The sequence below is a fragment of the Panthera uncia genome (genome assembly GCF_023721935.1).
Source record: "Panthera uncia isolate 11264 chromosome A1 unlocalized genomic scaffold, Puncia_PCG_1.0 HiC_scaffold_17, whole genome shotgun sequence".
In the NCBI taxonomy this organism is placed as follows: Eukaryota; Metazoa; Chordata; class Mammalia; order Carnivora; family Felidae; genus Panthera; species Panthera uncia.
Genome location: NW_026057577.1, coordinates 141032933 through 141060092, shown reverse-complemented (window position 1 = coordinate 141060092; position 27160 = coordinate 141032933). Strand labels below are relative to the sequence as shown.

General features: G+C 46.1%; 1 protein-coding gene across 2 annotated transcripts in view; it reads left to right on the top strand.

The window, feature by feature from the left end:
* The window catches only part of TRIO (trio Rho guanine nucleotide exchange factor), a 353639-nt gene that overhangs the window by 177033 nt on the left and 149446 nt on the right, over window positions 1–27160 (top strand). For both annotated transcript variants that reach the window (XM_049648759.1, XM_049648761.1), the window contains exons 10-11: window positions 6777–6899; window positions 21088–21279. In XM_049648759.1, coding sequence (XP_049504716.1) covers window positions 6777–6899; window positions 21088–21279 — 315 coding nt within the window. The remainder of the gene's footprint in view (window positions 1–6776; window positions 6900–21087; window positions 21280–27160) is intronic.

Below are 27160 nucleotides of genomic sequence, written 5' to 3'. Positions count from 1 at the left end.
AAATGGGAGAACCATGATTATTGTCAGGTAGCTGTGAATACTGGACCTAAAAAGTTCCCCCTCTTCCCTCAGTCCTCAAAAGCCCAGAGATGCGTGTTGACTTGTGTCTCTCATGTCACTGTGGGAGTTGTGCCACGCACATCATACAATTTAGAGCCAGAAGCCCTTGTGATCCTGTCAGGCCAAGCTCCTTATTTTCCAGGTAATAAAACTGAGCCTTAAAAAAGTCCAGTGACTTGACCAAAGCTCCAGGGAGCCCAGTGGTGTTTTAACTGCTTCACTGCTCTTGACCTGAGGAGGATGGTTCCCTTCTGAGCAAATCAAAGAGTAAAATTACATTGACGTGTTACTTAAGGAGGACTGTCTAAGGGGGGCTTTTCAGGCTGGGGAAGGGCTTTCTAGAAGCTGCGGTTGCCCACCACTGTGAGGAGTTTGGTTAGTCCCCTTGGGAGTGGATAAATGGGGAGGGAGAGGGCAGGGGAGAGAGCCCGTCTGCACCTACTGCTTCTAGCAGTCTTGAGCCCAGCTCCTCATGGCTGCCCGGCTTGTCTGTTCTAATCCTGTTCCTGCCCGAGCAGGTGGTCAGCTGGCCTGGCCTCTGCTGGAAAGGGAAGAACATGACTAAGATACTGATTCCAGGTACAGGGTGCTCTGAGCTTCAGGAAAAACAGTACCTGGCAGACTAAGAGGATGAGGATGTGAAATTCAATAATGTAAACTCAGAGTATTCCTTCATTTGTGATTTCACTTTGTGGGTAAGTTTCATTAATAATATTATATTGGATGTCCTCACAGTGATGCTAAACACCAGGCTTTCTTAAAAGCATCCTCTAAGGGAACGCCTCCTTTTCTGTCTCCTGCCTATGTTTAGCAGATTTGCAATGACGTTGCTTAATCGGCCAGTCTTTGTTATAATCATTAAAATACCATGGATTTGACCATCAAGAAAGGTCTGATCTAAATAATTGTTTTAGGAGCACTTATTTTAAAATAACACTGAAAAAAAAAAACAACACCCAACACTAGAAACACAGTATGTCTGTTTCTAGATTGGCATCCTCCGTGGTTTAAATGAAAACCAACAGTGGTTGAAGAAGGAAATAACTAAATGGAACTGGGATAATTTTGGTTTTATAGGGAATGTGGGATGGGCAGGGAGGAAATTAATATTTTGCCACTTGAAAAATCTGATCATCTATATCTGCATATTTATATCAAGATTATACACACACACACACACACACACACACACACACACATTGAGAGTATTTTAGAACTACCTTGGTTTTTTACTTGCTTCGTGTATTTGTGTTTTGTAAACTGAATAAGTGTGACTTAGAAGGAGTTCTCATTATTATGACAGAAAACATTTCTTCACCGATTATGTCTCTTCCCAATGGTAGCTGGAATTGACAGGTATCTGGATACTTTCCCAGATACCTGGGACTACTCTTTGGATCCCAGGTTCCTAGTAAAACTAGACTGGCTTCATGTGTTCCTGGTTGTTTTACGTCTGAGGTCTTCTCTAGTTTTCACAGCCAGCCGAGAGTTGGAACTCTGATTTTAGAAATACTTTTCAGTGTTCATGCAGTGTCTACAAACCGTGATGTAACATAATGTAATGACGGGTCAGAGCCTCAGTTAGGGGCTGTAAAGAACTGTGTCTGAATCTGTTTTCTAGGTCTTCTTTCTTGGGCAAGTCACTTCGCTTCTCTGAGCCCCCATTTCTTGTTGAAGAGGGCCAATAATAAAAATCCAGTCTCTACATTTGTAGCCCTTGGGGATAGATGTGTTTGGGGTTAAGAATTTTTTAAACTTGAGGAAGAGGACAGAGTGCATACACTGCGTGATACAGGACACTCCGATGGGGTCTGGGCTGCCCCCCTGTAATCTGAAGTAAAAGCATGGAGATTTCTGCAGCCAAATGTACAAGGACTCACTGCAGGGACTGAGGTCTTAATGCCAAATGAATTTTTGGGACCAACGTTTGAAAAAAAATTTAGAATTTCAGAGCTCTTTAACCTTTGCGTGTGTGTGTGTGTGTGTGTGTGTGTATAAGGGATTATGGACCTGCATGTATTACCCAAGCTTAGCATGGAATAATCTCTCAATAAATGATACTGGTGGCAGTGACGTGATGTGTGGTCATGTTAGAAGGCTACTCCAGTCAGTATTTAAAATAAACACTTATGCATTTTAAAGGAAAAATGTCTTCACATTGGTCTTCATATTGCCTGTTGTTGAGACCTAGGTTTATGAGAATCAGTTTCCTCTGGTGAGAGTGTAGTGTTTATTCACAAATTGTTAAAAAAAAAAAAAAAGCAGTCATTATTAGAAATAGCAATCCATGGGACATCTGGATGGCTCTGTCAGTTGAGCGTCTGAATCTTGATTTTGACTCAGGTCATGATCTCAGGGTCATGGGATCAAGTCCCGCATCGGTCTCCGCACTAAGCATGGAACCCACTTGGGATTCTCTCTCCTTCTCTCTGTGCCGCTCCTCCCCTCGCACTTGCACGCTCACTCTCTCTGTCTCTAATAGTAATAATAAAAAAAATAGTAAACCGTGAAACTGCGAATATTAGGTAGTGGGGGCTCATCACAGAAAATCACATGTTGTACAAAATGGCCAGAACTCTGCCATGTGAGTTGGGGGATAGGTGCCAGTGGCCAGTTCCCATGACCTTTGACTGAGGGTTGGCACTGTTTGTTGTCCATTATAACACTATCATTTCATCAGAGGTCATTTGCCCAGGAGCCTCCCTGCTGCCATTCGCCAACAAAAACAGTTCTTTCTTTCCAGACCTCATTGTGCCACCTGTCTTACACCTGAGCCAACTCAAGAGGCATATAGACCAGAGGTTAAGGGATTGGACCCTCGGTTCAGACTTCCTGGGTCTGAGTCCCCAGATTGGCTCCACCTGGTAGTTGAGGGTCCTTGGTCCTGTGTCTTCATCTGTGAAATGGGGATATGATGTGCCTCCCCTACCCCAGCTCACCGTGTGGATTGATGGCTTAGGGTCCACATAGGTCAATGCGTGCTGCAACAGCAGGTTTTCAACCGCGATATAATGATTAAAAAGTGAACAGAATCATACTTGCTGTCATCATGATCTATTCTGTAATTACAAACAGGGAGTTAAGCTACACAATCTGTCAGGTTTCCTCCACATCTGACGTTTTGACTTGGATGCTGAGATCTTATCTGTGTTGTGTTGGTGGCTCACTTCGGAGTGACCTTGACATTGGGGCTGTCACCGTGTCCATTAGAGGGCACCGATGTACAAAGGAATGAGCTCGCACCACATCCTCTGAGCCGAGAGCAAGGTGCGTTGGCCTCCCAGCTTTGTTATCCTGCCCAGGGACCAGGTAGACTGTGGGAAGGCGTCACTTGGGTCCTTTTCCTGCAGTCTAGCCACAGAGCAGCAAAGCCTGGGCCGGGGTTTGAGGGATTTCTAGGGTTGGGGTCACAAGACAAATGACAGCTGCCGGCCATAGCTCAGGTCAGGGAGGCGGCTGGCTGGACTAAGTTGATGAAACCCTGATTTGCAAATATTTTTGTGTTTTAAATGGAAGAGATTCCACAAGCATGTCTTTGAAATGCTCTTTGGACACGTGTATTGATTCAGGATTCCTTGGCAACCTGGGAAATGTTCTCCAACTTCTAAAAGAAGCCAAAGCCTTGTGGGGGAATTTGGTTTCGAACACCAGCTGGATTTCACAAGTGTCTGCCACTTTTTCTTTTTTTAAGTGCTTGGCATTTGTACACCTTCTTTGAATTACTTTCATGTTTGTTGGAAATATATCTTCACCTGGTATTTACAATTCTGTCTAAAAGAACCACTAATAAAAGAAAAATTGTAACCCTGAGTTGGTTGGTTATGCTTCCTGACTTTTCTTAGGCTTAAAAAACAAATTTTTATATTTTTAAAATTCTGTATTTTGCTTCCTCAGCCCTTTCTACCAAATAATGTTTACCTTTTACTTTTTGAAATTGTGCCTTTATTTCAAATCTGTATTGAGTTACCAGTAATCAGGTTGCTGCTTACTAGTGGCTCAAATTTTCTTTCTTTTTTTTCTTTAATTTTTTTAACATTTGAGAGAGACAGAGTGTGGGGGAGGGGCAGAGAGCGAGGGAGTCACAGAATCCGAAGCAGGTTCCAGGCTCCAAGCTGTCAGCACAGAGCCCGATGCAGGGCTCGAACTCACCAACCGTGAGATCATGACCTGAGCCGAAGTCGGATGCTTAACCGACAGAGCCACCCAGGCACCCCTCAAATTTTCTTTTAACAGTAAAGGTGAAGAATATAAGGAATATACTGTAGCTAAAAAGAAAACTCTCTTAGCCCTTCATACAGATCTGATAGGCAGATTGGCTATAGCATAGGTATTACTTACATTTCTTTGAGTTCTTTTCAAGCTTAAAATATTTGATCCTTGTCTTCTGCGTGGTTTTGGCTTCCTGCCCGGAGGCATATTCCATCCTTTGAGGCTAAAATGTCTTGAAGTTGTCAGTGGACATTTCTTGGGAGTGGATCTGTGTTTGATAATATATATTAAGAGACTCATGTAAACAACTCAGCGGCTTATGTCTTCCTTGAAGTCAGGCGTGAATGTGGCACTACTTACTAATGGTAGTACTTACATGTGTTTTCTCTCTTTTGTCTCAAGAAAGGAAAATAATGTGTTAAGCGCACTAATTAAAAAACAATGGATAGGGGCACTTGGCTGACTCAGTCGGTAGAGCGTTTGACTCTTGATCTCCTGGTTGTGAGTCTGAGCCCCATGTGGTTTAAGGGTGCGGATGTCACGCGTGCTGTATGTTCACCACGTTGGTACTGGTGTGCTTAACGGAGATCTCGCTGAATACTCACAACTCCCCATTATTATCAGCACTGAGCACTGGGGAAGCTTCTTGTCCAGAAACGATAGAGAACTTTCCCAACAATACACAGCTAGACCCCAGGTGTGCAGCCGGGGCTAGAAATGAAGGGTAGAATCGAGAGCTTTCAGGAGGACTGGGAGTGAGGTAACAGAGTACATGTAGATCCACTAAGAATTGCTCTGATAGTGTGACCCCAGGTGACTAGCAGATTGGTGGTGTTGACGAAAGAGCTCAGAAATGAGCTGTAGTAATAAGGTAAATGTGTAGCTTTAGCACTTGCTGGAAGGCTTGGCCTCTGTGCCTCGCCCCACCTCCTCCACGTACATACACGTCTGCTCATCTTATAGGGTACGTAAGAGGGCTGCCGGTGAGTTATTCAGGTTTGCAAGCTATTTTATGTTCACGTGCTACTAACTTTGCTAAACTCTATGCAGAAAGGGCCCTCAGTCAGACCCTTGGCTTCTGAGGGTCACAGATTTGGAGCAATGGGTAATAGGTCCAGTTGTCCCTGCACAACTGGCCCTTACCAGCTGCCTCTTTTTTTTTTTTTTTTTTTTTTTTTTAAGAGATCTGTCTGCACAGCTGATCTCTAGTGCAGGTAGCAAAGGGCAAGGGACCCTTTTCATAGCAATGAAGCCCAAGTTAAGGCCCCTTTTATTTTGCCATTAGTGCCATGACTAGTCTGCTTCTAGGTTTTCCTCCAGACCACTGTTCTGGCGGTACATTTCCCAGTTGGTTCTTCAGTCACAGATAGTTTTGATCCATATTCTTGGTTACCATAGTTACTAAATGTGAAGTATGGGGAGTGGCCTTCAGCAGTACGTTAACAAATGTATTCAAATATTTAAATATCTTGTACCTAAAGTTGTAGTTTTTAGTGAAAGATGTCACTGACCTATTTTTTGCTAGTTATCTTTTCTCCATCAGAAAGAGGCGAAGCAGGAGTGGGCGCCTGGGTGGCTCAGTCGGTTAAGCCTCCAACTCTTGATTTTGGTTCAGGTCATGATCTCACGGTTTGTGAGCTTGAGCCCTGTGTTGAGCTCTGCTCTGACAAATGTGGAGTCTGCTTGAGATTCTTTCCCTCTCCCTTCTGCCCCGTCCCCCCAAATAAATAAATAAACTAAAAAAAATGAGGCAAAGTGTACATTTGATGGTAGTGTAAGTATTTTTTTAGATTTTGTTTTTTAGATATTGTCAGGTTTCTTTGTGGTTTTTCAAGTATGGGAACCAATGAACTATGCTCTAGGCCAACTCTGAACTTGAAAACATCATGTCACACTGCCTACCTTGTACTCCCTTTCTTTATATAGTGGATGTCAACTTGCAAGAACTTTTAAGTAATTAAATTCATGGAGTGTTTAGCTTTCCCAACAGCTTAGTAGTTTACAGAATAAATTATCCTCAAAGATGGGGACAGAGGCATTTAAGTGTTTTGTTTTCTTAGGTTTTACTTCTGTGTTTTCAGGGTTCTAAAGAAGAGACAGAAAAACATTAACTCTGTAGTTAAATTTGAATTGCCTGAGTTGTGAAGCTTTGAGCCTTGTAAAAATGTTAAGCTAAACTGGTTGTCTGTGGCTTGATAACCACTATCTTATCCAAAACCTACTCAGTTTTGGAGGCTCTGTCATGCATAAAATGAGGTGAGATTTAATCATTATGGCACGTAATGTTTATACAGAGACAGACTTAACGGTTTTACAGTAAGAGCTGTTGAAAATCATGGTGGGAAAACTGATCAGATGTGTTAGTGTCCAACTGCTTCTAGTTTTTTCCCTCTCCTTTGTGTCTTGTTATAGTTTTGACAACAGAGTGTATCTTCAGTGGATAGTCCTAACCATCAAACAGGGCAGAACATTGTTTTTATGGCACATGTACCTGTCTTTTATTGTAGGTGCTGGACTGGATTGAGAACCATGGAGAAGCGTTTCTCAGCAAACATACGGGTGTGGGGAAATCACTTCATCGGGCCAGAGCTTTGCAGAAACGCCATGAAGATTTTGAAGAAGTAGCCCAGGTAAAACAATGGCTTTCATTAGTTCCTCCCCTAAATACCTATGAGCTCGGTTTTGAATTAGTTTTAACCATATCCAAGATAAGTTAGCCTTGGCTAGATATGTTGAAAGGTGATTCAGAAGAGGTGATGCTCAGATCTGAGGGTGAGGTTGTCCTTGCCTATGCAGAAGGATGTGTCATAAGTGACGTCCCGGATGTTTTTGACGTATTCATTGTACCAGTGTCTATTGACAGCTTGTGAAATTTCAGTGTATAATCAGGCAGTAACAGTTCTGTAACGATGGGCCAGCATTTCTTGCTGCTTATCCACTTCTCTTCAATGTGTGTGTTTAGAAACAGGCGGCAGGGTGTGGAGTGTGTTTAGAGCAGGGGATTTGTGGAGTTGGAGCATTGGTTATAATGCTCACTAGCTGTGTCACTTGGAAAAATCTCTTTACATTTCTAAGATTAACTTCCTTATCTGGAAAGTAGGCACAGTAAAGGCTTCTAGAGAGGAAGTCAGGTATGTATGTGGTAGCATCATATAAAGCACCCAGGCCAGGGCACTCCTACGACTTATTACTTGGTAAATGTGTTTTTTTTGGATTTTTTTTTTTTTTTTTTGCAAGCAGAGTGAAGGAGGGAGAAATTGTAATAACGTGACGTGTGTGTGTGTCTGTTCCATATTAAATGGAAGTTATAAGGAGGTGTGGGGAAAGTTACTTTAAAAAGAAGTCATCTAGTAAGACATGTCCAAACCGAAGCACGTTGTGGCAAAACTGAGGAACATCGAAGACAAAGTGTAAAATCAAGAAGAGAGAAATGACCAAAGAACCCCAGTGAGAAGGGCTGTTAGAAAGACAGCCGACTTTTCACCAGCAACCACAGGTTCTGGAAGTTGGTAGAATAGTCTGGAATTCCAGATCCAGCTGAACTGTCATTCAATGATGAGGATAAAGTGTAGACCGAGAGTGAGAGAGTTTGCTACTCCAATACTTAACCAGAAGAACTAAAGCATACAGTTTAGTGTTAGTAACACAAGTACCCACTGTAACACGGACACCGCGAGAACAGGGACTTTGTTTTGTTCACTTCTCTATGACTGCAACCCAGGGCAATGCCTGGCATACTTAGGTGATCAGCAGATAGGTACTGAATGAGTTAGTTAAATGAATAAAAAGGGAAGTATGAAAAGAAAGGACTAGGATCAAGAATGAGCATAGAAATTGGTAAATGTATTTGTAAATCAAAGGATTGACCATGTAGACAGCAGATAGTGGGTTTGGGGACTGTTAAAAGCAGAGTGGGACTAATGTGTCAGAACACTCTAACATGGGAGATGGAAGGTTCCGAGGGTGGCAGGACCTTCTGCTTACCTGACACTTGTAAACTCAAGTGTGCAGTAGCCACTGACAGCATAGGGATGGAAAGCATCACTTCCTAGTAAGCGTAGGAGGGAAGGAAATACAGAAAACTGGCTGAAAAAAAAGAAAAATTCACGCGTATGGGTCTGGTGGAAACAAAAGAAACAAGGAAAACAAAAATCACCATTGAAATCGCAAAATAAGATGTAGTAACTTGTTCATAAGTATCGGTAATTACAGTAAATGCAAAATAGATTTTACCATTTTACTTTTGTTAAGAGACAAAAGATTGATTATTTCTTAAAAATCTTGCTATATGTTTTTTTCAGAGGGCACACCTAGTGCATAAATACCCAGGAAATTTGGAAGTATATAACCTGTTAGAGAAAGGTCTGCCAGGCAAATATTAACCAAAATAAAACTGATTTAGGGATATTAATATTATGCAAATAGGCTGGAAAGCCTGAAAACATTATTAGAAAGGAAGAGATTCTTCCCTTATAAAAGGAAGAGTGTCAGTATACGTCCAGCAGCATGGTCTCTTCTGTAAGTCACAGTAGGGGTAAACTGTGGCCGTGTGTCCACAGGTTTTGCACGACAGAGGGTTTGGGTCCATACTCATTTGGGAAACTGAATCTGGGACTGAGTTACAGGATAACAAAACAGTCTGCACTTAAGTCTTGTTCAGTGAAAATGCCTTTAACAAGTTACCTTCTTTACACATCCTCACATAGGAAATAAAAGTGCCAATCCCAACATTTCTGCTTTCCTCATCTCAAGAAATGAGCCAGAGGAGATTGTGTGTCCAGCAGCCTTGCCACAACCAAGAGGCACCTTTGGAGCGTTTTTCTTGTCTGTTTTGTTTGTGGTGTCCCTACCTCATGCCTGTTGGAAAATATTTCGCCTTCGTCTTAACAGCAGAAGAAATGTGGAAAATGTGCTTTTATCTCCCCTTCATGTTTTCTGTGAGATAAGCTACTGCCGTGGCCGACGTGGTTTGGGGATGGATAGGAAGGTTGTGTCATATGAGTGGAGACTTGGGGCCCCAAAGAAAGTTGGAGGCAGAACTACCAACAGCCAGGCTCTGGAGATGGGGAACCCCCCCCCCCAACTCCCAAATAGTATGGTCACCCGTGATGGCAGGCTGGGCTGTCCCGAGCTTGCTCTGACGGGGACAACAATGGTCCACCGAATGTTCTCGTGTGACCGGCACCCCATCAACCCTTCTCCCTCCAGTTCCTGTGCCGCCTTCCATTGTAAATTACACAAGTCTCTTGTATGGCTGACGTTACTCTAGTTTTCATGGAAAACTCATTTCCTTGGGTCTAAGGTCACCATCAGAGTTGTGAACACAGGTTCTCAGGGGGCAGCAAGAGTGAGCAGACTTCCTTTGTAGAGAACGTTTCTGCCCAAAGGTTTCTAGGGCAAGCCAAGGGCTAAAGTAGCACCTTAGCTGTGGTCTGCTTTTTACTCCTCAGAGAGAGGCTCCTGCCTCTACCCAGCTGAGTCCCATTCCTTCCTTATCACTGCTCATTGTCCCTGGGACTCTAAGGGGTGCCCTACCCAGTTCCCCTTACACTGAAAGTGCTTAACAACCCCAGATCTGAGCTCTGTTTCAAAAGAAGCCTTAAATATACTTTTGTTCACTTTGCAAACATCTGCAACCACTCTCCCTCCCTCTGGAGGGCCACTGGTCATGCGTCGGGCACTCTGACAGCCACAGGGTGTGGGGGACAGAGGGTGGGTAGCAGCAGGCCAGAGCAGGTCCTTCTGAATAGGCATGGCCACCTGTCAGAGGCCTTTCCCTGGCAGTTGTTGATGTCTAAGCAGACACCTGCAGTTTGTAAAATTCAGCTTGGTGACAGAAGGAGAAGATACTAGAAGCAGTCATGGGGGACATCAGGTAGGTGGGACTATTGAGCAGCACCACCATGTGGCCAGCAAGGTTGGAGGCTGGGCTGGGGCTTGGGGAGCCGTGTGCAGACTGTCGACCTCTTCCGTCTGTGGGCCTCTCTCTCTTGCGCACCCGCCGCTGGGTGCAGGCTCTGAGCTCCACCCTGAACATGGCCATGTCCCCGTGTGTCCGCTCTCTACTGTCTCCACCCACTGCCATTACATGGGCCCTTCAATTACGACCTCTTTTCCTGGCATCTCCAACTTCTCCCTCTTTTAGTTCTTTCTGGCCCTGAATATTTATAGGCCCTCCCCTCTCTTGAAGAACATCACTTGATTCTTCTGTATTTTTTAGCTACCAGGTGGCTTTAGAAGTGTGTTGTGCCACTTTGCTGTGCCTGCTTGTCTCCCGAGGCCTCCTGCAGCCCAGCCCTACCTGTCCCTGATAAAACTGCATGCACGGGTGCTGCTGCTCAGAGCGGGCATTCAGCAGGCTGTCGTGGTTGACCAGGAACTGGGACCCCGCCATTTATGTAATTCCCCTCCACTCACTTTAGAGGGAGATCTCTGGTCTGTCGTGTCCACAAATGTGTGGCAACTTCTCGTTCCGTCATGGGCTCTAGGGAGATGGTAGTGGAGGTCGAGGGTCCGGGGCGTGGCAGCCATGTGCGTAGAGACATGATAAATTTCAGAGGAAACCCCGTGAACCATTTCAGAGTAGCTCTAAAAGCAGTTTGCTCTGCCTCTGAGTACATCATCAGGCCATGTAGGTAGAGGGACGGCCCCGTGTGATTAAGAACTGGCCACAAATAAAATGGGGAGGGGGGTGCATAAGATCTGGAGATACAGGGTGGACTTCTTTTTCTGGCCCCTGCGCCGTGGTTAATAAATATTGCTTTTTACTAGTACTTGAAGCCAGAAGACCTCTTGGCTGCGAGACAGCTCCATAAGGAGCCTGGCTTTGTTAAGACCGTGTGCAGTGGATTTGGTCTGGACACACACAGACGGTGGCCTTGGTATCGAGGCAGAACTACATGTTGTGTGTGTAGCTTCATTCATTGAGGCTTTCTGGCTCTTCCCAAGGAACTACCTCCTCGGTCTTGCTGCAGCACTGGGAGTGAGGCCCCTGGAGGGAGCTCTACCACCTTTTCTTCTCTGCCCTCCCCTCTTTGACGGATTTCTGTCCAAACAAATTACAACAGAAGCGATCACGGCAGAGACCAAAGTTTATATTTATATTTATATTTTTATTTTTATTTTTATATTTATGTATTTTGGGGGCAGGATGGCCTTTGGAGGCACCTTAAATATGGGAGCAGAGGTATTGTTAGTGTTTAATAAGGGGCCATGTTTCATTTTCTGGAACATTTTCACAAAAGTAAAACCATTCGGGGGGGTTTAGGGAGAAGAGACTTCCTTTTTGCACTTGCTCTGTACTTGTTCAAGGTTGACTACGTTGTTCTTAGGGTCGTGTTTTGAAGGGTCCTTTGTGGGATGAATTCTAAATGGTCTTTAGAGCTCTAGAATTAGCAATTTATGTAATACACTTTTCGTACAGTCAACTTCTTCAAAACACTGACTTGAGGCATACAATGAAGTAACGTAACAAGACCCGAAAAGGAAGTGGTGAAAGTCGTACGGTTGAATTCATTTAAAACGTACTAAACATAGATTTATTATGGAGAACAATTCTGGTGTTCCGGGAAGGAGGAACCCGAGAGGAGGGTCGGATTAGCTTGGTGGAAACGGGTTGCACAGCCTGGCACAGCGTCTTCAGGCATCAGGCTCCCAGCGGGAGCCCCCGGCTGGGGCTTTGTTTCAGGCACCAGAGTCACAGCAGGAGGCACGTGGATCAGTTTTGCCAGCACTCTGGCAGAGGCTGGAACCTCCTCTCTACTGATGTGAAGATCCACTCCTCCTCCGTGTTGTACAGCGATCGTGAGTAGGTATTTCTTCTTGCCGACGCATTTCCAGGGTGGCGCGTGCAGCACGTCGCAGCTCGTCTTCACGCAGGAGCTTTAAAGAAGAAATCCACGCTTTCCACACGAAGCTCTCTGAAGATGACTGTGCAAAGGGAGATGCTCTTTGGCAGGCGTTTTCTCTTTTACCTTCTAAGTGGGTATTCAAGTTAGCATGCCTTTTTAGATTTCAGAAGCTGTGATTACAACAGCCAGTCAAGCCCAGAAAACTCTGGTTCAAGGAAGAAGCCGGTTGGGGGAGCACAGATGTCTTGGATGCGATTAGTAAATCTCTGGCACGGCGTCTTCCCACGGGTGTCTGTCCTGCGAGCTTACACTGCCTTCCCTCCCGTGTGCTTACCTCCCGAGATTCAGATCGCCTTCCGAAGGTGTAGCCTGTCGTGATCGTGTTCTCCATGAAGCTGATTCTGTCAACAACTTTATATGTGCCGTGGAATCATCTCATCTTCCAGGATCAGGAAGTGTGGCATTTAGGAAAGCAGGAGACATTATATTTGGGCAAGATTTTCTGCAGATTATCAGGTGCATTCTCCCGATTCCCTGGTCGCTTCTGAACTCATGGTCCTCTTTTGCGGATACCTGGTCCTTAGCATGTGAATACACAGAATGCTTCCACATCTTTAGCATATGCCCTAAATTTCTGATTGGCTACAGTTAGTGGATGCTTGCTCCTGTACACGAGGCTGCCATCTTGCTGTGTGATTGTTTTGAAACATAAGATGTAGTGTTTTCTCTTTTAAAATAAATTAGTAGTGGAGAATTTAGGGCTGGTGTCTACTATCAGGGGTTTCCTTCAGGTTGGCATGTGCTTACAAGATCTCCAATGTACCTTTTAAAAACACTTCTTAGCTTTATTAATGCCTCCACTGCTTTCATGACCATGGGCAAGTTCCTCAATCTACCCAAGCCTCAGTTTTCCTACCTGTAAAACAATTCCTAATCGCTACCTTCACCAGGTAGCTGGGATAAGACTGCATAAACAATATGCCTGGCACTCAGCAGGTGCTCATATGTGTCAGTTCCTTGCCTAGAACCTTCCCCTTTTCTGCTCCCCACAGAATTGTTTCTCTGGTAAAACGCTAGCACGTGTAGATAGCAGTTAGTACTCGCTTTTTTGCTGTACCTAAATATATGGCATATAGACTTTTTCGGTGCTGCTCTTAGCGTTATGAGTTTGATCGTGTTGTAGTGCATTTCAGCTCCGTATCACCTGTTTGGCCGGGTGGGGGGCAGGCTTGTGTCCTGTGCTTTGATTCCCGGGACTTAATGGGCCGATTAAACAATTAAGGACACTGGGGTTTTTAGTATGGATTGTAGATGTACTGGCTCATCATTCTCGTTTGTCACATTATTATAAAAGACCTCGAGAGTTTTCCATATGCATACTTTGTTGTTTTTTAAAACAAAAGGAATGGAATAGAAGTGTTTATTCCTTGAAATGAGATCAAGAAAACCCATCTTTTTCACTGGATTCTATGTAAATGTCGCCTCTGGCCATCTTCTGGTAGTCCCAGACTGTTGCAGTCAAGGGTCTGTAGGGAAAAGAAGGTCTGAACTGCCCTGCAGTGTTTCCTGAGTCCCAGCACTTATGCAATTTTAATTTACTTCTCCAGAAAAGAGGAAACCGATCAGCCCTCACCCTGGCCCAGCCCTTACACCGTCTCCTCTAATCCTCAGCACGGGGAATGGTGGCCCACCTCTCCGAGGAAGGACCGGACCCACAGAGAGATGCCCTCGGAGACAGGATGGCAGGCAGAAGGGAGGAGCGGTCTGGCCTCTTCAGGCTCTAAAACATCTCCCTGACACCACCTCCCCTTGAGCAGAAATTGAAGTTCTGAATTTCCCCTTGCAAGAGGAACCCTGGCCGGGGCATTTGTTGTCTGTACAATCCTGGCCCTCCTGACTCACTTGGGCAAGTTACTTCCCCTTTGCGCCTCGCGTGCTTGCCGTCCTCGTGGTGGGGCTTGCTGCGCCTGGGCCGGCGGCTCTGAGGTCAGCGTGTGCGGTCAGTATGCCCGTCAGCGCGCTGGAAATCTGTTTTCTTCTGTGGCACGCGGGTCCGGGGTGTGTCCCGGCCGCGGGAAGGCCGTGGGTGTCAGAGACCCTGCGTGCTGACCCTGGTTCCACCAGCGCCTCCTGGGGCCTGAGGGAAAGCCACGGAATCCGTCGTGTGGGCTCATTTCCTCAAGTGTGAAGTGAGAAGTGGGGCTGAGTAAATGCTCTTCAGTGTCCTTCAAAATTAAAACGTGTGCTTGTTCGTTTGTGGCGGTCATTGTCTCAGATATCCTTCCCTGCTGGAAAAGAGGTGGAAAAGCCTTCAGAAACAAAATGTTCTGTGGTGGGAGGCAGTATCACGTCTGGATCCTCCTATCACACATGCGACGTAAGCGACTTCATGGCTGTGGTGACAATAGAAAATAGGGATTTAGCACCTAAAAAAAGTGTGTGCGCAGCCTAAGCATGATCCTCTGTTGGCTTCTTTCAGTGCTGAAGCCCCGTCATCCTCTGCTCAGAGATGCAGAGCCACTCCCGGGTGAGGCTCCGTGGGGGGCAGCAGAGGTCTCCACGAAGCCATCATCCCCAGAAAAGTCACCTCACATTGAGCCTCCGATGGTCAGAGAACCTTCGTAGGCAGCGTGTGGGATCCTCTGTAGCAGGGGCTCTTGATGCTGTTAGCTTCGCAGGGAGAGCTTGCTCTGTGCCCACGGGCTGCACCGAGTGGCCCCGAGCCAGCCTCTCACAAGAAGACGTCTGGGTGAGGTCATTGTAGAAACTGCTCAAGAATTGTTTCACAGGTGAAAACTTTTTTTTTTTATGTTTATTTTTGAGAGAGAGTGTGTGCAAGTGGGGAAGGGAAGAGCAGAGAGAGAGAGAGAGGGAGAGAGGGAGAATCCCAAGCAGGCTCTGCACCTTCAGGGCAGAGCCTGACGTGGAACTCAGTCTCATGAACTGTGAGGTCATGGCCTGGGCCAAAACCTAGAGTCAGATGCTTAACCGACTGAACCACCCAGGTGCCCCAACAGGTGAAAGCTTTTTTAAAAAAAGCTGCTATGCATGCAGCGCCTGGGTGACTCAGTTGGTTAAGCATCCAACTTCTGCTCAGGTCATGATCTCACAGTTTGTGAATCCGAGCCTCACGTCGAGCTTTGTGCTGACAGCTGAAGCCTAGAGCCTGCTTCAGACTCTGTGTCTCCCTCCCTCTCTTCGCCTCCCCCACCATACTCTGTGTTTCTCTCTCTCAAAAACAACATTAAAAATTTTTAAGAAAATGTGCTATTTATGTGTGTATGTGTTGCATACATATACACACATGCAGCTGAACCTTGAACAACATGGGGCGAGGGTTCCCAGCCCTCCGTGCAGTTGAAATTACACATATAACTTTTGACTTCCCAAAACTTCACGAATAGCCCTACTGCGGGCAGGAAGCCTTACTGATTGATCACATAAATAGTCAATTAACATATTTTGTATGTTGTGTGTGTTCTGTACCATAGTCTTATGCTAAAGTAAGCTAGAAAAGAAAATGTTAATAAAATCATAAGGAAGGTATATTTGCAGTACTGTATTTATCAGAAAAAAAAAAACTCATGTACCTTTGGACCCATGCAGTTCAAACATGCGTTGTTCAAGGGTCAACTACATAAACATATATTTTTTTGGGGGGGTTATTAATATCTACATGATATTTTGTTGTACTAAAAAACCACAGTTTATTTAATTTCCTGTTGATGAATTTTTTTCTTTGTTTTCTATTTATTTTTTAAGTTTATATCCAAGTTAGTTAGCATATAGTGCAACAGTGATTTCAGGAGTAGATTCCTTAATGCCCCTTACCCATTTAGCCCATCCCCCCCACACACACACAACCCCTCCAACAACCTTCTGTTCTCTATATTTAGAGTCTTTTATGTTTTGTCCCCCTCCCTGTTTTTATATTATTTTTGCTTCCCTTCCCTTGTGTTCATCTGTTTTGTATCTTAAATTCCTCACATGAGTGAAGTCATAGGATGTCTTTGACTAATTTTGCTTAGCATAATACCCTCCAGTTCCACCCACGTAGTTGCAAATGGCAAGATTTCATTCTTTTTGATTGCCGAGTAATACTCCATTGTATATGTATGTGTATATATATATACCACATCTTCTTTATCCATTCATCTCTCGGTGGACATTTGGGCTCTTTCCATATTTTGGCTATTGTTGATAGTGCTGCTATAAACATTGGGGGTGCATGTGCCCATTTGAAACAGCACACCTGTATCCTTTGGATAAATACCTAGCAGTGCAATTGCTGGGACATAGGGTAGTTCTATTTTTAGTTTTTTGAGGACCCTCCATACTGTTTTCCAGAGTGGCTGCACCAGCTTGCATTGCCACCAACAATGCAAAAGACATCCTCTTTCTCCGCATCCTCGCCAACATCTGTTGTTGCCTGAGTTGTTAATGTTAGCCACTCTGACAGGTGTGAGGTGATACCTCATTGTGGTTTTGATTTGTATTTCCCTGATGATGAGTGATGTTGAGCATTTTTTCATGTGTCGGTTGGCCGTCTGGATGTCTTCTTTGGAGAAGTGTCCATATCATGTCTTTTGCCCATTTCTTCACTGGATTATTTGATTTTTGGGTGTTGAGTTTGGTAAATTCTCTATAGATTTTGGATACTAAGCCTTTATCTGATATGTCGTTTGCAAATATCTTCTCCCATCCTGTTGATTGCCTTTTAGTTTTGCTGATTGTTTCCTTTGCTGTGCAGAAAGAAGCTTTTTATTTTGATGAGGTCCCAATAGTTCATTTTTGCTTTTGTTTCCCTTGCCTCCGGAGATGTGTTGAGTAAGAAGTTGCTGTGGCTGAGGTCAAAGAGGTTTTTGCTTGCTGTCTTCTCTAGGATTTCGATGACTTCCTGTCTTACATTTAGGTCTTTCATCCATTTTGAGTTTATTTTTGTGTGTGATGTAAGAAAAGTAGTCCAGGTTCAATTTTCTGCATGTGGCTGTCCAGTTTTCCCAGCACCACTTGCTGAAGAGATTGTCTTTATTCCATTGGATATTCTTTCCTGTTTTGTCAAAGATTAGTCGGCCATACGTTTGTGGGTCCATTTCTGGGTTCTCTACTCTGTTCCATTGATCTGAGTGTCTGTTCTTGTGCCAGTACCATACTGTCTTGATGATTACAGCTTTATAGTATAGCTTGAAGTCTGGGATTGTGATGCCTCCAGCTTTGGTTTTCTTTTTCAACATTACTTTGGCTATTCAGGATCTTTTGTGGTTCCATACAAATTTAGAATTATTTGTTCTAGCTTTGTGAAGAATGCTGGTGTTATTTTGATGGGGATTGCTAACCACGTGTATTTTTTAAATATACTTTATTTTTTAGACAAGTTTTAGGTCTACCGAAAAGTTGTGAAAATGATGGGGAGAGTTCCCATACCCTGTCCCCGGCTTCCCTTATGCTTACTCTTTATTACTATGGCAGGTTTGTTACAGTTGTCGGATATTGAGCTGCTGCTGTGAACTGAAGCCTTTCCTTTGTTCAGATTCCCTGAGTTTCCCCCTGTTTCTAGCGCCGCCTCCAGGATGCCGCATTGCATGTGGCTGTCCTGTCTGCTTAGGCTCCTCTTGCCTCCAAGAGTTTCTGCCCTTACTTTTTATTGTTGTTAATAGCATCCTCATCAGGACATTATGCCCCCTCATCCATCCGTAAAGCAGTAATGTCTGCAGCCTGTGGCTCAGGGGCACCGAGTCTGTGACGTGACTGGTGTTGGAGCTCTGGCCTCTGCCGTGAGTCCTTCCATCCCGGCACCCGGAGGCCCCGAGCAGCGAGATGTCTGCGTGTGGAGGGCTTCTTGTCACGGTCCTCCCTGGCAGGCTGCTGGACTGGGCCTCAGCCATGCGGAGGTCCAGAGTCACGCTTCTGCTTTCCAAAGCTCTTTTGAAGTGGGCTGTGTCACTGTTTCTCTGTGCAGGGATTGTTATAACCGAGCTTCCAAATATGTTTTGTTGAATGTACAGACAGCCCTTTCATGCACTGGTAAGTTCTGCATTCAGACAGGGAACTGACTGTGCTTTCGAATTACTTCAGATAATTGTTTCCAAAAAATATGCAAAATGTATGTATGTGCATTTTCCAATTCTGGTCATAATTAGTATATTTTAAGGGATCCTTTGACATCTCTTTGCTCATTTCTAAAGAGAACTCTGAAAGATCCTGTGTTGATAGTGAAGAATACCAAAAAGAGAAGTCCCCCGAAGATGGTGGTTCCGGTTGACGTCGATGGGCAGAGGCAGTGGTGAACCTTGCCTCGCAGCAGCACGCACACCGTGCTGCCTGAAGCCCTGCTGGGGGGCTCCCGCGAGCCGAACAGTCCGTGGGGGGTCGTGGGCACAGTCCGCACCCTCAGACCGGGCCGACTCCTGCTCCCACGCCTGCCAACCTTGTCCTCTGGGCCTCGTGACTGCCCTGTGGGCCTCATTTCCTTACCTGCGGCAGGGGCTGTGGTCAGGCTCACACCCGAGGTGCAGCAAGGGCTCAGGACGGTGGCTCGTGTGGAGCTGGGAGAGCTGGGTGTTCAGCCTGTGCTGATGACCACAGAACAGACTGCTTTCAGTTAGCTTTTATTGTCAAGGTTAAATTCCCCGTAGATGCTGCTTGTGGCCTGCGTGGGGTGGGGCGTTGCACCCCCACCCTGATGCCAGGGGAACCCCTCCCTCTGTTTCTGTGCGTCAGCGTCCTCCTTACTGAGACCATCTCATACTTACCATGCTGTATTTATAGCTGCCTTCGATGTTTTTTCAACTTGCAGGAACATTGGACAGATAGCACAGAGAACGTAACTCTCCCTTGAACTGCTGACTTTAGCGTCCTTTTCCCACCAAGGAGGGACGCTGTTCTGTGTACCCACTTATCACTGTCAGAATCAGGAGGCTGGCACTGTGACGTGCCTACCTCCTAACCCTCAGCCCCCGGCATGTCCTTACGGCTGAAGGACCGGTGCACAGTCACCGGTGGCATCGAGTGGTCACATTTCCAAGGTCCTTGCGTTGGTAGCACCTCCTTGGTCGTGCCTAAACTTTTCTGACTTTTGGAGCATTTCAGGCCCATTATTTTGGAGAATGCGCCTCCCTTTGGGTTTGTCTGATGCTTCCTCGTGATTAGACTCCAGTTATATGTCTTCAGCTGGGCGTGTCCTAGACATGCTGCCGTGTCCTTGTGCTGTCCCATTGGGCGACACCCGGTTTTCATTTGTCCCGCTACCTGTGGTCCTCGCGTTGACTTCTGGGTTGAAGTGGTGTCTGCCAGACTTCTCCACTGTGGGATGAGTCTCTCCCCCTCGGTAATTAACAAGCACTTAGTGGGGAGCTCCTTTGAAATTCTATAAATATCCTGTTCCTCGTCTAGTTTTATTTATTTACTTATGTCCGTATGGACTTGTGCTTTCCTTTGCATTGGTGGCTTATACTCTGTTAGTCTCACTGTTTACTCTCAGATCGTCCTTGATTTGGCCAGTGGGAGCCCCCTCAAGCTAACCTCTGTGGCCTGACCTACCCACATTGTTCTCAAGCATCTCCTTCCTTCTGGATACAATAAGATATTTCAGGCTCATCTTGTGCTTTGTCCCATCCCAACCTCGAGTCAGCCATATCTCCAAGAGCCCTGGTTCCTTGTAGAGGAGAATGGCCATTCCAGGTAGAAATCTGGGTACTAGGAATGCTTAACTGCTGTTGGGCCGTGGCTGCTCCTGGGCCTTCTCATTGGAGGAGGGAAAGAGGAGTGTGCGTGTGTGTGTGTGCGTGTGTGTGTGTGTGTACAAACGCAAACATTCCCACATGTGTCTGTAGAACCATGTATCACACGCATCCATCTAATTCCAGCCTGGTACTATAGGGCTAGCTCAGCTTTTCTCCTTTTCCACATCTGTAACTTCCTTTTCTGAACTAAGGACACTGCCCCTCCTTATCCTTAATGTGTTGTTTCAGTAGATGGATGTCCCCCCAGTGGGAGGCTGCCCATGTGGGGGCGTCCTCATCCTTCCCAGGCGCAGGCTTTCTGCAGGGACACTGCCCCACACTCTGTCCACTGATGAGACGCTGCCCCTGCTCAGCTGCAGGACTGACATGTTCGAGAAGGACAAGGACTCCGCCTGTTTGTAAAAGGGACCTCAGCCTGCTCTACGGGCCTTCCCTCTGTTCTTGCACGTTGCTGAAGCCCTCCCACTCTTGGCTGCCCCCAGCCCCTGCCGGCCTGCCCTCTCTCCAGCATTTCCATGAGCAGGGGCGCCTCTCTGGTACACCTCTTTATTTGGGGGACCCATTTGCAGCTTTTCATTTATCATGGATCAAAATGGAGTAATTTTCAGGGTATTTTAGGTACCTATTTACACATAACTTTAAGCTCTCTAAAACTTTAGCTAGTTTGTATAAGCCATTATGGTTATTTCCTTTTTCTTAAAAAAGTATGTGTTCTTAAGTAGAAGAGAGAGAAGCACAGAATTACCGGTAAGTAGAAACATGTTAAAGAAGACAGCAACTTGTACTTGGAACCCAGTCTTTCCACTTGCACTTGGGGAATTATAAAACCGTATGTCATACTGAAAGACAAAACTGGAACTCTGCACTCCGTCATAAGACTGGAAGGGAAGGTGAAGTGGGCATTTGCGCTGTGTGCTATCTCCTGGATGTGCTGCAGCACAAAGCCGAAAGCCCTCTGTGAGTCATGGGACAGCCACAGCCGCCTGTAGATACCCTGTCTCCACTTCAGACGGAAGGCTCAGAGTTTAACAATCTAGAACAGTAATGGAAAAGGCTGCTGATAGAGGTACACTGAACTCCTTAACTCATCTCTTCCCTTCATATTTTTTCTGTTTACTTTGCAGCAGTGATCTGGAGTGTTCCAAAGTGACTCAGTTGCCATGGGTGATGGCCAGCTGGGTTCTTTCTAATTCACCTTCTATTCCTCTGGATTTTCTCTTGTGCAGAACACATATACCAACGCGGATAAATTACTGGAAGCAGCAGAACAGCTGGCTCAGACCGGGGAATGTGACCCAGAAGAGATTTATCAGGCTGCCCATCAGCTTGAAGACCGGATACAAGATTTTGTTCGGCGTGTCGAGCAGCGGAAGATCCTGCTGGACATGTCGGTCTCGTTTCACAGCCATGTCAAGGAGGTAAGGCATCGGGATGCACGACGGAGCCTGGCTCTGAAAGGCCCTTTGAACCCCTTGGGAAGAGTGTGGACTGGTTGTGATGTGAGAAAGTGGACCGGAGGTGGTGAGCCATGAGACGAAGGCTTCCGACCTGAGCGGCTCGGCCTGCACGGGGGACTGTGCTCTAGGCTGCTGGCTCCTTGCTTGTCTTCGCCAGCGTGGAAGCCTGCGTGTCTGTCGGGAGCGGACCCGTGAGGCCTGGGCTGGCCAGGGAGGGGTGTGGAGCAGGAGGTGAGCAGGGAAGCCTGGAGCTGGTAGAGGGGCCTTTAACTTGGAGAGAGGACAGAGCGTGTCCATCTTAGCTGTGACTGTGGTCACAGCTTGGTTTCCTTTCCGTGGGTAAGGCTGTCATGTGGCCAGTGTCACGGTTGACATGATTTTATCGGACTGTGTGACCACTCTCAGATCCTGATAAAAGTGAATTCTACATAATATTGAACTTAAATGTGCCAAACCCAACATGGCCATCGGGATACTAGTGCTGACTTCATAGGTATGCTCTTGTCATTGTAAAAGATCATGTTATTTGGTACATGAAAATAGGTGGGTACTAACTATACCTTGTGTACGTGTATGTTATTCTTAGCAGAAATCCTACAAAATTACAATTAAGCTTGTGTAGCTTTTTAGGAGAAAAAAGACGTAATCTAAAGTTTTCGATAGGACTACAGATTGACTAAAGATGTCAACTTTTACTGCATCTTCTTGCGAAGGGAAAAAAAACCTCTCTACTTCACAGCTCTTTGTAAATTGGAGATGAGGAGCCCTTCCAGGTGATCTGAGATTGAGCACATGAAAGCTTATAGACACAGGCTGGGAAGAAGGATCTGGAAAGTGTAGGGCTGCCCAAGAACCGCGGGAGGGGCGTCAGAGACCAGGAAGCGGGAACTGTGCTCAAAGGGAAGGAACCTCACCGCCAGTTCTGGATCTTGGGCAGTTAGTTGTCGCCCAGGCCGTTCATCACTTAAAGGCTTGGCTCCCAGAAACCCATACTTCCCTCTTACTCTGAAACTCTGTGAGCCTGTGTGGCAGCCTGGAGACAGACCCTGAGACCTTGGCCCACCCAGGCCGGTGATGGGCTCTGCCGTCCTCTGCTGCGCAGGCAGCCCTTTCTGCAGCAGCCGGCGCTGTGTGGGCCTGGGGAGGCTCTCAGAGCAGAACACCACTGCCGCCAGCTTCTCTGCCTGCCCTTAATAATGCCATAACTAAAAAAGACTTTACAGTATTTACGAAGAAACTGCTTTTTTTTTAAACGCTTGTTTATTTTCGAGAGAGAGAGAGACAGACAGAGAGAGACCGAGAGCGAGCCGGGAGGGGCAGAGAAAGGGAGACAGAGAATCCCAAGCAGGCTCTTCACTTACAGTGAAGCCCGACTCAGGGCTTGAACTCACCAGTTGTGAGATCGGGACCTGAGCCGAAACCAAGAGTCAGACATTTATCTGACTAAGCCAGCCAGGTGCCCCAAAAGAAGGTTTTTGGTTTTTTTCCGAGGACACATGGTAATTCTGAGGAGACTTACCAATGGTACGATTGTCCACAGCGGTTTCTGGTCACGGGTGCAGCCGGCTGTGAGTTCTTCCCTCAGCTCCGGTCAGGCCGTAGCCACCAGTGGGTGTCCCTGCCTCTGGCCGCTCTCGCTCCAGCCTCCTGCAACACTGCCACAGAAATAGAAATTTGATCGGGTCATAGCCTTGCTTTTGAACCATCAGTGATTCCTTATGTACGTGGGGCACTGGCCTGAAACCTCTCTGCATCCTAACGGTCCGGTCTCCACTTTGCCTGCAGCCCATCACACTCAGCAGTGTCCCCAAACCTGTGACGCTCGGGCGCCCCTGAAACTTGGGTATACGGCTTCCCTTCACTGCTCCAGGCAGGGTCAGCTGTTTCCCCTGCGCCTTCTGGAACTTTCTTTATGCCCACCTGTTGCAGTACAGTTGTGTGTTTCTCTCTCTTTCCCTTCAATGTTGATGTCAGCAACTCTTTACCTCATGCATTTGGACACCCAGGCCGAGAGGGAGAAGGTGATGTGTGTGAAAAAACAGACTGTGCCTTCGCTCTTCCAGGTGCGGCAGACAGACAGACAGACAGCAGCAAGTAGCTCCGAGCAGCCTCCTCGTAGGGAAGCACAGTGGCTGGGGGGTGAAGCTCGTCACTGAGCCGCAGGGGGCGCCATGGCCTCAGGTAGCCTGTGCCTCTGGAGAGAGAGGAAGGTCTGCCACTGCGTGTCCCTAATCTGCTGTTTGTCTCTGTGACGTGCCAAGGAATATTCTCAAGCAGGATTTGTAAAGATTTAGCTTGACTTTAGGACGGAGAAGACTTCGTGAAGCAGTATATATGATTTACATCACCTTTTCAGCTTGGTTACAGTTTTCAGAAAGCAGACACTAAAGGAAACTAGAAGGAAAGCGTTTTGCAAGAGCTGTTCCCCAGAGACTGGGTCTCAGTTCACTGGCTTTAATAACATCAGTAGCATTTTTAAGAAAAAATCTTATAATAAAAACATTCCAGTTAGCAAACAGTAGAATCTGTCTTGTTACCAGGCTTGGGAATTTATTTAAAAGTGAAAACACATTTTGTTTTCATTGACTTACACCGTAGGAACTTCTAGAATTGATGAAGTTGGTAGACCAAGGAGACCTCAAATCTGTTTTAAAGGTTAAGTGGTTCCCTTTAAAACTGGAGAATTTTCAGTGCGTTCATTCCTGTTATATGGAAAACTATCACAGTGGCAGAGAAACTAGCGTGTGTACCCTGACTGGGTTCTTCTTAAATGTGTGCCCTAAAGTGACCTGAGGCCGAGGAAGGGTGCCCTGGCTGACCAGTTGGGGGAGTGCCTAGCGGTCCCAGGCAGCTGGGAGTTAGATGCTGTGAAGCTGGCCACACACAGGCATGGAGCGCTGCTCGATTCTTCCCTGCGATGTGCTTGGCCTTCGTCTTTAGCCCCGGCCATTTTTATAGTAGGTTCATTTGTTACTGACCAGCTCCAGAATTTTCCTCAGTCTCCTTTCTCTGTGCTGCATCTAGGCCTTAACATCTACAGGGGTACTTGGTAGGTTTTCTTGGGAAGGAATGATTTCTTCTGTCACTGTGTTGTGAAACTGGGTATTTAATGAAAATTCAGATTCGTTTAATGAAAATTCAGATTCGTTTAGAACAAATTTAATTAGTTTAAAATGAGATTAAAAGTGACAGAAGGGCCAAGTAAAGAAGTCATGCTAATTAAATACGTTTGCATAAAGTTACTAAACAGTTTAACATATCAGAGAAATGAAAGGTTGCTAAAAGATTTATGCTGTCTAATTTTTCTCAAGCAGATCATACAATTAAAATTTTTCTTTTAGGGTTTATTTCTTTTTGAGAGAGAGACAGAGTGTGAACAGGGGAGGGGCAGAGAGAGCGAGAAACACGGAATCCTAAGCAGGCTCCAGGTTCTGAGCTGTCAGCACAGAGCCCAACGCATGGCTCGAAACCATGAACTGTGAGATCATGACCTGAGCTGAAGTCGGACACCCAACCAACTGAGCCACCCAGGCGCCCCTGCAATTTAAAATTACATAGAGGAAGATAGAAAAGGCGGGTTGTCTTTTTTATTTAGGCAAATACATGAAGCTTTTTGGAAGCTAGCTTTCAAAGGCTCTCCTGGTGTGCAGGTGGACTTCTCACTCCAGACGCGTGGTGGTGGTGATCTCTCGCTTTACGTGGAGCACAGCTGTTGGCCTGTCTCTTTTGTGGCACGTTTCTGGCTCACTGATGAGCACGTAATTGAAGGTGGCATCATTAACCACTAAGCTTGAAGGTGCTGGATCAAGGTGATGTCTCTCAGTGCTGGCTCGGGAATTCTTCTTAAGAACCCCACCTGGGAGAGACTCAGGGGTTGTGCGTTGTGGCCGACCGAGCACTTAGGTTCTGAGCGAGACCTCGGGACGCCTTGCCCTCTTAATCCCAGAGGATGCAATACAGAATACCCATTCCTGGGAAGAGAGAAGAGGAAATATCTTCTACCTTGAGGTCGGATGCAGAAAGTGGTTGATGGAGTTTCACCCCAGATCTGGAAGCATTCTGGGACCCTTCCTGCATTTTTTTTCCTCCTCTGAAAGCAAGTCATGAGATGTTTTACCCCTCCTTTCAGAAGGCGTGATGACTGATACTCCCTGGTTTCTTGTTTAAAATGTTTTTAAAGTAGTATTTAAAGAGAATGCCGACGAGCCTAACGTGAAGTTTCCTCCTCCTGCCTTTGCCTTCTACCTCTCAGTCTCTCTGCTCTCCTTTGGCACGTTGTTCACACCGCTTCTGACTATAACTCTCCCGGTATTGCCTGTCTTCCTGTCCTCCTGAATGCTTTTTCCCACTGTTGATTCATTTGTTCACTCATCCCCAAGGGCCTCCCAGGCCAGCTGTCATGTGCCAGGACAAAGATGAAGGACCAGCAGAGAGACCTATGTCTGCTTTTGTGTGTATTGTGTGTGTGTCGGTCATTTGTTGGTTTTTCACGGTGGATGCGAAGTTCCTTGAAGACCAAAACGATGTATCCCTTACCTTTATATCTCACTAGTGAGCCTGCCTTCCAGACCTAGCATATCCTCTGTCAGCTTGTGGAATAAATAATGTCTATTTCTAGCACACCATTCTGAGATTTAATGATAGAGGGACATATTTCCATTTCCAAATATAGCACAAGCATAGTTATTTTCATCCATTCGTCCTTCATTCTCGAAATTAGGTCCTGAGTTAATTGATAATTACCTTTGATATTTGTGGGTTATTTGAGGCAACCAGGTGGTGGTACTGAGTTCTTGGCCGGAGTTTATTTCTGGATTTGATTCAGTGGCCTTGAGTTGGTTTTGTTCACTTGATTTCTGAAAGCCATGGTTTCCCAGCCATGGTTTCCCAGGGAAGACCATTCCCATTTGAATGGGGCTGTGATTCTTGCTGGGTTTAAGTAAAGAAGCCTTTTGGGTTCTGTTTCTGCAGACTTACATGCTGAACTGGGGCAAGTTTTTGTTTGGGGTAATGCCTGGGAAAAGAGGATTTACTCAGAAGTCAAAAATAAAGGCCTCCTGACCACCTGGTGATTTTTTTTTTTTTTTTTTTTTTTTTTTTTTTTTGTCCCAGCATACCCGTCTGGCTTCATTTTTATGCCTGTGGGTAAGCTGGCTTCTTTCTTTATGCTCTGGCTAGTGCTCCCTCGCCCTGGGGAGCAGGGACAGAGCCCTTGGGGACTCTGCACTCTGGTCACCCCGGTTGGGGAGGGTTTCCAGGAAGCGGGTGCTGCATAGCTCCTTGGGGTATGGAGTTCTCAGGCCGCCTCTCCTCCAGCCCTCACCTAGTTCGCTCCAGGAGTATTGTTGAAAACGAACCCAGTGCTTTCTCGGTCAGCCCTGCCTAAAGGGCCCAGATTTCCTTTCTCTCCTTTCCCTGGCGGAGCTGGAGAATGAATTGGGCATCTGGTGGTTAACCTCATTCAGGAAAATTGATTGACGGTGTGTGCTGCTCCCTGGGTAGACCAGCTGCCCTCTGCTGAATTCTTGTCATCGGTGGTTTGTAGTGCAGAGCCCGTTCCTTAGGCCTGACTTTCCAGAGAGGGCTTGTTTCTGTTCCACGTGGGGACCTGTCAGCTCTCTGAGCGAGCCTGGCCTCTTGAGCTCCAGCATCCTCCAGATCTCTCACACCTCCCGTGCTAAGTTCTCTAGTTTGAGCCCAAGCTTCCAAGCCTTTCGTTTTGGCCTTCACAGCCATGTTTTTGCTGATGACTCCTGCATCTGTGTTCTCTAAAATGATATATTTGCTTGTTTCCATTACTATTTCCACCCTACATATATACCTCCAAAGATCTATGTGATCC